Source organism: Austrofundulus limnaeus, unplaced genomic scaffold (assembly GCF_001266775.1).
Source record: "Austrofundulus limnaeus strain Quisiro unplaced genomic scaffold, Austrofundulus_limnaeus-1.0 Scaffold190, whole genome shotgun sequence".
In the NCBI taxonomy this organism is placed as follows: Eukaryota; Metazoa; Chordata; class Actinopteri; order Cyprinodontiformes; family Rivulidae; genus Austrofundulus; species Austrofundulus limnaeus.
The window spans coordinates 356829-369021 of NW_013952592.1; the positions used below are offsets into that span (position 1 = coordinate 356829).

The 12193-nt window shown below is 37.5% G+C and overlaps 1 protein-coding gene across 1 annotated transcript in view; it reads right to left on the reverse strand.

Annotated features, from left to right (window-relative positions):
• Positions 1-9997, reverse strand: part of colec12 (collectin sub-family member 12) — a 25945-nt gene extending 15948 nt beyond the window's left edge. The window contains exons 1-2 of the mRNA XM_014018343.1: positions 9571-9997; positions 8368-8418 (exon numbers count right to left, since the gene is read on the reverse strand). Of these exons, the coding sequence (XP_013873797.1) occupies positions 8368-8418; positions 9571-9577 (58 nt within the window). The 5' untranslated portion in view covers positions 9578-9997. The remainder of the gene's footprint in view (positions 1-8367; positions 8419-9570) is intronic.
• Positions 9998-12193: the final 2196 nt, after the last annotated feature.

The following is a 12193-nucleotide window of genomic DNA, read 5'->3' on the forward strand; positions in this document are numbered from 1 at the left end:
CACCCACCCCGCCCATGACTCCTGCGGGCTCTCGGCAGTGACAAAGCAAACTGAAAGTGAAACTTAACTGTCTGCTGCTCTCAACACTACTGCTCACTCAGTGAAGCTCTTTTCAGATTCAAAATACCTTTGAGGAAATGTATTTTCAGATGCCAAGTAAACTGCATCATAGCACACGCGAAACCCCCCACCTCACCCCCCACCCCCCACTGAGCTGTACGGGACAGAAGCAGAAGGAGGTTCTTAAAGAGACAGAGGCCAATTTCAAGGCGTTTAGAAGAGGAAGTGATGAGAAAAGTTTATTTTCTATTTAAACATAAAAACAGCATTTTAATAACAACTAAAGGTGACATAGATACTTTATTATGGTAAAGTATTTAAATGTATGCCTGAGAAACACATAATATTGCCCCTTTAGCTATTTTTATTGTACAACCTGGTTTCTGAAGAAAGAAAATAATGTCAAAGCCAAAGCTATTTAACTTGTGAATGTACAGGACATTGGCAGTGACATTTAGAAAATGGCACACGGGGTGCCACCTGAAATCTTATAGGGCATCAAATTGGCTAGGCCCAACCCTGACTACGTTGAACTGCATTTCAGCTTCATAGTTACACCATTTCTTTCAAAGTCATTTGGGTTAAACTGAGTAATTCCTGCAACAACAACAACCTGAAGACAATAGGTTGAAACCAACTGTGACTTGCTGTAGGGGGAAGATTACTGTTTAAATTTATAGTCTTCATGTGAAAAATCCATTGAGTTAAACCCAACAACCACTGATTTAAATCATGAACCTTAATGGTTTCCCTTTTCTTTGGGATCATTTATAAAAAAAAATTCAAATCCTTTAGCTAGAAAACAGTTCAAAGTTAGCAAGTTGGCAGGTCACAATCTGCTTCTTTGTGTGAGCAGATTGCTGGTTTTATCGGTCTCATGTGGGTTCTTTGTCAGGAGTTCAGTCAGAATGTGATCAAACCCCAATAATTCATAGCAATGTCTCAGAATCTTGTGACTTCTACTTTGACAGAGTCCAAAACAAATATCTGTTTGAGCAGCTGACAAGAGCAAAGGTCAGAAAAATGTATCCAGAAAACGACAAATCAACAAAAATAGTTTTATATGCATCATGTGATTATTGCATAAATCTTTACAGTTCATGGACTTATGTGAGTAAAATTCTTTCCGTACCTTTACTAATTCGCCAACACTGCAATGGTGTTGTGACAAGAAGTGAGCTCAGGATCAGAATACTGGCATTAAATTAAGAGTGGAACACAGTCACTGAAAAAATACAAAACAACTGTGTGATTGATTTAATTAATTAATTAATTAATTTTGATTGATTGATTGATTTAGATAACATATAAAGATTCCAATAAAACAGCAGTAAAGGTTACTGCATTCACAAAGCATGCAAGTTTGGAACAAATTAATTTAAATTAGCAGTTGGGTTTGCATACATTTGTATGTTTATAATAAACAAAAGGATGAAAAGGAGAGCAGAGCTAACACACACACGTACTGTGGTGGCTATTACAAGCATTACCAGCATAACACCTCATAATAATTAGACCTATTTATTTTTGATTGAGCCATTGATCTGATTTTATTTGGAATTTGGCAAATATGCAGTTCCATTTCAGTGAAGACTATAAATATTCTTAGAAAGCCAATACAGACTGTCAAAGAAATGCATTTTTCTGTCAGCTGTTCCCCATTCACGTGTCGTCACTTTTAATCACCCTTCTCCATCTCCCTCTGTCCTCACTCCAGTTACCTCCATGTCCTCTCTTAACTGTCTGCAGAGCAACCTCTCATCTTTAGTTTTCTACAGTTTTTCTTATCCCTTTTGTTTTCACAGGACTGTTTTGTTCCTGTTTCCAGGAAAAAAAAGGGGCAGTCTTCTGTCAAGAATGTTCATTACACAACAGGGATTAATAKCAAACGGCATCGTTTAATTGTAATCATGTATTAATTGTAACCATGTAACTCTGGTGATAAAGAAAGTTTTTAAAWTTTTTTTAATGGATTCCAGAGTGAAGCCTCACAGACAAATATCTGTGCTCTGGAAGACATTTAAAAATCAGAGCCTCACCACCACAACATGAGCATAAATAAACCGAGGTATATTTTATTACGCAGGTTCAGAATACTTCATTACACTCTTGTGTAAGCCCCAAACCGCCAAGTGTTGAACACTGAAGTTATCTTTCTGCATCCATCCATGTATGTGGCTGTTTTCTTTTCTGTGGTTGCAGAATAGCCCACCATGAAAGCACTTACAATACTGAATCAGCAACAAATATCGCTCAGCCTGATGTGTACGTAGTTTCTGCCGTAACACTACACACAGTTTAATAAGAATCAGCCAGCAGAGCAGATGAAACCAGGCAAGCTGTTCAGTCGAGCCTGACTTTACTTCAGAGGAGAAATACACTGACCCCAGAAAAGATGGTATCTGACTTCCTGTACTGCAACACACCAATAACTTCACTTTTTATCTATAAATACTACGCATTATGCAAATTACAAAATAAAAGAAACTACTTCTAAATATTTTTTGTTGTTCCTGAAATAACTGGATAAAATGGTGAAGGGAAAATGTTACAAAAATGGTCCATTTAAAAGATTGTTTTTGGGCAGTAATTGTTTCCTTACTGAACAAACAACAATTTGACAACATTTGTTTGAAAAAAAATGTGTGTCTAATCCAAGATTTATGCGAAACGAATGAGGTCAGAAAAAGTGTAAACAGCTTGGTGTGCATGTGTGCAATCTTGGTTGTGGCATGTGAGTGTTTTGGGTTTTAATTTATTGTAGAACTCCAAAATTTGTTTTTAATGCAGAGATGGACAACTGGTGGCCCACAGGCCACACCTGGCCCATGGGTGACCTCCGTCCTGGCCTGACATTGAGCCCCACCCTCTAGGTAAACTATCTGTTCACAGAATTTCAAGGCAAATGTGTTTTAGTTTTCTTAGAAACACTGCCTGCCATGAAGAATTTTAATATAAGTCGCCACTACAACATGTTGCACAAAGCTAAATATGAGAAGTCTTTTTACTGGAACCACAACCACGCAAAAATCTACATTCAAAGGGTCTTATGCTGTTACTATTGGGTTATTGGCCAAGTTTTGGTATACTTTTAGGGCCCCTGGACAAATTAAATGAAATTTCACAAGACAAATTAGATGTTTGTTGCATTAAATCCTGTCTAATTTGGGCTAAATCATTACATTTATCCAACATGCTTGTGAATTTTGAGAAAAAATAGATTTTGTGCAATATTACTGAACTTGTGCTGAAATGTTTAGCTGAACCGAGGACTGTGGAGTTCTTCCTGCTGTTGGTGTTCCCTGGCAGACTCAGCAGCTCTAATGTTTCCCTCTGCAGCGGTTACACAGATGTAGATACACAAACACACGTCTGACTTGATCTTTTAAAACACTTCAGAACAGAGTAAATGTAATAACTCTATATGGCAGACATTTTGCTGCATCTAAAAAAAAGATTATAAATGCATAAACAAGAACAGAACTGCACCGTGTGTTGGTTGGAGGCCAATGTAAACACGGCCTGAGCAACAAAAGCACTAGAGTCAGGTCAGAGGGATGGAAAGTGAGCAGTACCATGACTAACAGAAAAATAATGAGAAAAAAAAGGAAGGAGCAAGGTTGATGTTGGCTCCTCTGGGGAGCTAAATAGCTTCCATTAAATTAAACACTGCGTCTGAGATACGTTCAAAATTTCTCCGCCTGTCTGAGAGTGTTCACCGAGAATTGAGTTAGACACTTCAAATATTGTGCGTGCTGTTGTTTGTAACAGAGCCAAAATGGGCAGTGAGTGTAGCTTTTGAAAAGCATCCATTATGTGAGAGAAGGGAGCCTAGATGAAAGCTGGTTACAGGCGTGTCATTAAAATTGGCCAGTGTGTCCCACGGGAGTGGTGTGAAGACGTTTGATATATATATTTATATATACAGTATATAACTCACAGACAGAAGCTGCTGTGAATTTCCAAACTAGTCATATTTTATGTCTGAGATCCTTTCCAACGTCACCCCTCCTTCAATGTCTGTTTTAAATGTGACTACTGGAGTTAAAATGGAAGTCACAGCAGTTGCGACACATTTTACTCCTCCAAGCTTGAAATAGAACCGTGTTTTGGTGGGACGTCAGACAGCAACATACAGTCACATTTTCCAGGTAAYATGTAGTTATTTTTGGCTTTCAGCCAACTCTGATACAATGAAGTCAGTGTGAACAGAGTGTAACATCATTTACACATACGACAAGCAAGGGGCGGTTGGAGAAAGCAAATCTGGGTTTAGGTATGGAAGTCAGATGCAGTGGGGGAAGAAAAATGGTTCAAGAGAGGCCTGGAATTGACATTACAGTTAAACCTCAACTATGATAGACAAAATGAGAAAACATATCTAGAAAATCACATTGACTGATTTTTTAAAATGATTTATTTGCAAATTGTGATAGAAAATAAGTATTTGGTCAAAAAAATTAGTAAAAAATACCCCCCCCCCTCCCCCATATATTGATGTCACCGCTGGACCTGCAGTGTTGTAAAAACCTCTGCTGTTCACCAGGAGTTTATAATCTTTCACTCTGTCCTAATGCCCCAATTACAGTTTGATAGTAAATGTGAGAGAGTTTGATAGTAAATGTGAAAGAGTTTGGTAGTGATTGTGAGAGACTTAGACTTTGATAGTACATGTGAGAGTGTTTCATAGTAAATGTGAAAGAGTTTGAAAGTATGTGTGAGAGGGTTTGATAGTATCTGTGAGAGCAAGTTTGAATTATGGCCTAAAGGGCCWCTCATACAAAMCAATATAAACAGAATTTTCAAATATAGAAAGCCCTATACTCTCGAATCTTCAAACAGGCATAATTGTCCAAATTCTGGTTTTATCTGAGCTACTATATTATTGTATAAATAATATGTCCTGACTGGCAAAATGTGCCTGCCAGACATGTCTGCATGGCTGAATTATATCTCATTGACTCCTGAGTGTTGGGGTCTGCAGAGCTGACCTGCAGCTGACCTGACTTTATCCAGAAATCCTTTCAAAACAAATTCTGTCCAATCTAGGATTCATTCAGGCCTGTTTCATTGGTCATTTTTCATTCCCTGCAGTTCTTTATTTTTCCTCCTGCTACTTTGCAATCCTTTAATGTCTTCCTTCTATCTCCTCGGCTAACTCCCGGTGCTCTTTATTGAAAACAACATAGAGTAATCTTTCATTAGGGTAACAGAGCACAAACTGCATGCGTGCCCTGGAGGGGGTCATAAGTACCAGGCAGGCATTCTGAAAACATTCTTTTCTCATAATAAAGTCCCCGTAAATTAAAACCACTTGCTGTTTTACTCCCAAAAATAAGTCAAGCTAGGAATGTGACTCCTCGGCCCAAAATAAGTGTTGACAAATGTCTCCCTGCTGAATCACAAATGAAAGAGAAACACTAAAAGCAAAAAGGTACAGAGCACTGAGACACGTTACGATAAAAGAGTGGTAGTGATTTAAAAAAATATGTAATTATGGGAAACTTGAAGACATTTCCACTCCACCTTCCTCTTTCCCTCACTTGCTTTGGCCCTTTGCTGACGCAGCACAGTATGAACCTGGACCATGAGTAGCACCTACCTCACCTCTCCCTCTTTCTGAGTTCACAGTTATGCATTGAATAAACTTTAAGTACGGGCACAGGAAGCAGATCAGCAACTTCTCAGGTTTGAATTTGCGGAGGGTAAATAAAGGCCTTATGGGAAGCAGATGCCGAAATGAATCATGAACTTCGTTCCTCTGTTGAAGACAACACAAGTATGTGTGGAAGACAGATTCAGAAGAGTTTGTTCTTTTTGGAACATGCACTTGATTATGTGACTACTAGTGTTTTGGAAAATAATTTCRGACACGGTTTACCGTAATTCTCTTCACAACTGTTATTGTATTTGTGAATAAGTTAATGTTACTCCAAACAGGACATATTTTACATTCACCTAGAGAAACATAATCCTCTTCAGCTGCCCCTTTCACTTGTTGTGGACAGGGCCAACCTGTGGCATAGGCAGTATAGGCAAATGCTAAGGGCACCGTCTATCTTGGGGGTGCTACAAATAAATAAAAATAAATAAATAAATAGTAWTTACTTTATCAGGGTATAATTGATTTAGTCTGTGGAATAATCACTGGTTACTCAGGTTTCTGAAGGTAATTAGTTTTGTGAGTTTCTTAGCTGCTTTGTTACKACATGAGGTGTTTATATGGTGCAAAGGATATTTCAAAATAAAAGTCTTACTGATGATGAAGTCAAAATTAACTCTTGTTGCTCAGAAAATAAAATAAGGATAATGGAAGTTTCAGTTATGATCTCAGCCAAAGGTTAGGTTAAAGTTTGGTTTTCACTGTTTTACTTTCATAATATACAGATTTTATGTAGTTTTATTAATCACAAAAATTTAGTAAAATGCTCTGTGTTCCTTACTGTTGTCAGAAAACATTAGCAGGCAATAGGTAGACATGTCCTATTTAAAATAATTACATTAACTATTTTAACTGGACAACTTGTTTTCTAAAGATGAAACAAAACATTATCAAATGCATAAGTATTTAATTGTGCACATGAATGTACGTAAATTTGCAGTGAGATTTAGAAAACTGCACAAGGGGAGCCACCCAAAATCTTGCCAAGGGCTCCAAATTGTCTCGGGCCGGCCCTGCTTGTGGAGCTTCTTCCAGGGTTCACCTTTCTAGAAAAACATTGCGAAAATTAACATCCACATTCAACATTTCAGTTAACCGATACCAAACAGAATATTTTGTGACKTGTTTTTTTAAGTGTTTCGCTGTTTCTTCACAGCTGTGTGGTAACCAGAAGTCAAGCCGTTGAGTACAAATTTCAGACRCTCTAAATAAATAATGGGTGACATAAATCTTAGCCGAATGACATAAACAAGAAAAATGTTTGGTTTGGGAGCAAGAAAATCCAAACTGTCCTCTTGTAAAAAAAAAACAGCTACATCAATACACACACATACAGTCACGTCAGGGCAGTGAGAAGTGAGTGTAAACTGTAATGACACACAAAATGTGGACTCCTGCTGAAGTCACACATTTTGATATATGGCTGCTGAACGCTGKGATGACACACGCACACACAAACGCTTAAACACCCCTAAAACCACATGACCTCAAGTGGAGCAACTTGATCTCTGTGGTGGGACAGGAGTCATCAATAAATCACACTAACAATACAACTCCTCATAACTTTGCAATCAAAACGAGGCTAAAAACAGCAGGAAAAGGAGTTGCAGAAATGGTGTGTTTTTATGTGAGCTTTTTTATGACAATAGAAGATTGTATTTGTATTTTTATTGCAACAAGTTGAAAATGGACAGATTTTGGTGAAAGCTTGGATCAATCCCTGCTATCAACAGTTTGGGCTGTATTTTAGTGGTCTCCACAGTCATTAGATCTAAATCCTTTTGGATGTGGTGAAACAGAAAAGTGTTGCCCATTAATCTGTGAGATGTAGATTAAGAAGAAAACTTGTAAGAACTGCTTCGTGAAAGAAAGACGTATAAAATTCTCAAAGAAATCAGAGCTCCAACCAAATACAGCCGTCACTACTAAAATATGTTTCCTAATAATGTTCATTCAGAAGGTTGAGATGTAAGTGAAATATTCTAATGCTAAAACTCTAACAGCTTTTTAATCTTTATTTATGTATATTTCAATCACCCAATAAAAAACAAACATATTACTACAGATGTGTCTTTGAGTGTTAAGCCAAAATAAAAATCTGTTATGGACTAAGATTGATTTTGCAAGCACACAATATTATCCCAATGATCAGTGACATTAGTTTAATATTAAATCTTAAAATTGTCGCATACAGCACCAAATTGGAGGCTTATATCAGAATTAAATCAGATCAAACCCCACGTCGTGTGAAAWCCCAAACACATAAGCAGATATGAAATAATCAGAATAATTTGCAAAACTGTTACTTGGTTTCAGACCAAGTAAAGTACCCCACCCCCCCCCCCCCCCCCCCCCAGTTTTGTGCAGAGTGGAACAACAGCAGTAAGATATGCTGATAACCTTGCAAGGAACCGATCAGGAACACCCACAGTCCTGTGCTTTAAACTGCTGTTGTAAGAAAGAAAAACAATGAAAACTGCTGCCAAAACTGTTTCTGGGAATAGTCTACCTTTAACCCTAAGGGTTGATTGTTGGAGAGATCCAATCCAAACCAAATATTTCAACTCTTTTACAGTAAAGTAGAATAAAATAACAGAATTCCTTAAAAAGGCTGCAACGGAAACTTGAATGGGCCATTTACTTACCAAACCGTTTATAGCCAAAGGACTGCACCTCCTCCTCATCAGTGAATTCGTCTGGATAAATAAAGCAGAAATAAATTAAATGAGTGAACTAAACTTACTAAAACAAAAGCAGAAAGACACTTGACCTTGCAACAAAATGGTTCAAAAATAACAATGAAGACTGTATTTGATTTGACTGAAATATTTTTGTTCTTTTCATGTGAAATCTTTGCTTCTCGATGGGACAATGCAAGCTCTGGGATTTACCCTGCAGGCCAAGAACATCCAGGATTTATTCCCTTGTTTGAGTAAAGCAGGGATGTCCAATCCTGGTCCTTGAGGACTACTTGTTTACCTGCTCTAGCACATCTGATTTAGTGATTAAACTCTTGTGCAGAAGTCTTTTAATATCACCCAAATTATTCAAATCAGATGTGCTGGAGCAAAGAAACTTAAAAAAAAATGCAGGATAGTGGCCCTGAAGAACGAGGATTGGATTTGCTCATTATGTTTCCACCACTAGGGGGCAGTGTATCTGCTGAGTTTACTGCATTTTTCCAACTTGAAACTGGAAATTCTATTTTAGCAAACCTGCAAACACCAGGACACTGCATAAGTCTAAAATCAGAGCTATTTATTTATTTATTTATTTATTTATTTATTTATTTATTTATTTATTTATTTATAAACCCTTTGTTTCTGTTCATGAGCCACCGACCACCATGATTCACACTTGACTGTTTTTTTTTCAGTGTGTAATACAGCAGCAGGCAGTTAAATAGGTTAAACCACAATAAAGTTTTGTTTTTTATTTATAACATGTGACTCAGATGTGAACCCGGACACACAGTAAAACTATAAAAGGCAGATTAAAACTGAGATAAAAGCAGGACCTAAAGTTAGTATTTTTTTCCCTTTCTGTTTGGAGTTATTGCTTTTTGGGTTTTTTTTTCTCCTTTAAGTTACTGTCGGATGCTCATCAGAGGGCAGATGCAAAACAATCCCAAACGGAGCGCGTTAATTGAAAGCAGATGTGGAGCTGAAGCCCACGCATTCCTCACGTCCCACACCGGGAGAAAGAAAGAGCGCAGGAAAGTGACAAAAGAAAGAGCCAGGGAAATCTGGATAAATAAATAAAAACGAATAAATAAACAATCACCAGGCTGTCACTGGTGACRCGTGAGATAAGCCTCAAACATTAGTTTCGTGACTGGAGAAGTTTACCTTTCATTGTGGTTCACAGGAGTCTGGATCTGTTGTTTGAATCACATCCACWGCATCGCCTTGGCATTAAAGCCCCCCTTAGACCACCTTAAATATGACCCCTATCCTCTGCTGGTTGGGGGGGGAGTCTTCAGTTGAAACACAAAATATTACAAAAATTTAAAAAAAAAATGAAGAAAAAAAAATCAAATGTCCATCAAGTTGTTCCAAGCTTCCCCAGGTCTTTCAGCGCAGGTAAGTTTTGTGCAGGATGAAGTTTGATGAAGATGCAAACTTTAGGGTTTTCTTCTTGTTTGTTTGTTTGTTTGGAGAAGATGCTTTGAGGAGAGTGAATCCCTGCCCAGCTCAGATCTGCAGTGGTACCCGCCGCAGTAGCAACAACAGAGGAGAAGCTGGAAAAAAAAAAATGCAGGAATCCAAACGTGAAAGGAAGTGGTGCGCGTGCATGGCTGCTGGAAGAAAAACCACGTGTTTTYCCCCTCACATCTGTGTCTGCGCCCAGATGTTCTCTAACTCGCTGTAATTTTACTGCTGAGCGCAATAAGTTACTTTGAAATCAGTTAAAACCGAACTGACAACATCTGGCTTTGTTGAGAGCTTGTGAGAAAAATAAAAGTGTTTGCAACACATCGCAAGTGTTACTTTCCCCTCTCTATATACGTCCAGTAAAATTCTGAAATAAGAACATCTCATCATAAAAAAGCTGCAACAATAATTTGCGTGAAGAGCTGGAGACAGCTCACCTGTAAAAAGTGATGTTTGTTTGTTTTGTCCACTTGGGGGCGGTAGCTGCGTGTTCGCCAATTACTGCTTTAGTTTATTTTACTCTTATTTCATTGTTTTAAATGGTTGTTTTTGCTCTTTGTTTTGTTTTGAAATGTTCTTTGGTTTTTGCATGCACATCACTTTGTGTTTTTTTAAAAGTGCTTTACAATTAAAATAGCTGACTTAATGCATGATAACATTTATATTTTATGGTTTATGGTTTTGCCTGTGTCTSTGTGTTTGTGCCTATTATCAAAATATCTCTTGAACCACTGGATGATTTTTTTTAACCTTTCAATGACTGACAACTGATAACCATTCAGTTGGATTAAAGATGGCTGCCACAGCCAATTGACTCAAAAACTACAACAAACACTATTATAACTCTGTCAATTTAACAGATATTGAGAGGAAAAAAAACCTTCCAAAAGATGTCCTTTGATCTTTCCGGGAGTGTGACATAGAAAACACTCTTGGTGCTTCTGACCATGTTGAAAAATGTCCTGCTCAGCTCTGTTCCCTCAGACAAGGTGCATCAYTTAGTCTGTTTTCATCTGTCAGGATTCCAAACTTTGCTTGTCAGTCTGAAAAGTTTTATCTAAAGGGGGTTTTCAAAGATGAGCACATTAAATTAAAAACAAACAAAAAAGACAAAAATAATAAAGTTCAACATCATTTCCATTTCTTTCCTGACTGCATGCCTATAGGTCCACATTCTTCCTCAACAAAGGAGTTATTTTACTGTCAGCTGTTTCATGTTTAGGTCCAGCAGAACACATACTGCCTGCAGCGTTATATGAACCAGGTGCTGGAGGTGTCAGAGAGGCTGAAGTGCCGTCTGTCTTTAATTATCTTCCAGTAAAGACTCTATTTTCTGGGTCACACGAAGCAAAGAGGGCACATTTTTTGAAGGGACGAGGAGAAACGTTAAAAGTCTAACTTTATACCGTTATCTATAGTGGAAAAATGGAGACGAACCATCAGATGTAAAGAAGAAAATAAACAATCTGTTACGAAAAGACTTGCTGCAAAAACAAAACGCTGACTCAGCATCCACACTATATTTTTTCCTGATTTTTATTTATTCTGCATGCTTTGCATATTCTGTGTAGTTTGTGACATCTTCAACATTCATATAATAAAATTACTGATTTTTATACTTTTCAAAATATATATATTTTTCTCCACAACTCTTAATTTTTGTATCTTCCCCCTAAACCATGACGGTGAACAATCTTTGTTTTCAGCTCATTTAAAAGTTGTTTTGAGACTCTTCACGGGTCACTGAACTAATCAAACCAAATTTGAGTTCCAATAATTAGTTCTAAAGGTTTTGAAATCAATAAAATGACAACAGTGCCCAAGTTTATGCACCTGCCTAATTTTGTTTAACCAATTATTGCACACTTTCTGTAAATCATTTAAACTTAATTTCACTTCTCAAATATCACTGTGTTTGTCCTCTATGATTTTACTGATTTTTTTATCCAAACAATCAATGATTTATAAAGGTAAATCATGAAAATTMACAAGGCTGCCTAAACGTCTGCACCCCACTGTAGTTTCTATTAGCTTTAATCTAATGTTTTGCTYATTTTACCTTCAAGGTAGTGTTTGGCTTCTGTTAACTTTAATAGCTAAGTCAGCACATTTCAGCCATCAGTCAGCACTCACACTTTCTCTCAGCAGATTGTTTTTTATGTAAAGCTTTAAATCTTTTTCAAATGTCAGTGTTTTTCTATAACATGACCAGGCCAGCTCTTCAACAAAGCAGACCTGTAAGCTTGCCCAGGGTTGGATTAAGGGGCATCAACCTTAAGCAAAGACAGTAATAGGATRAAGTTCACGTTGGACGAGC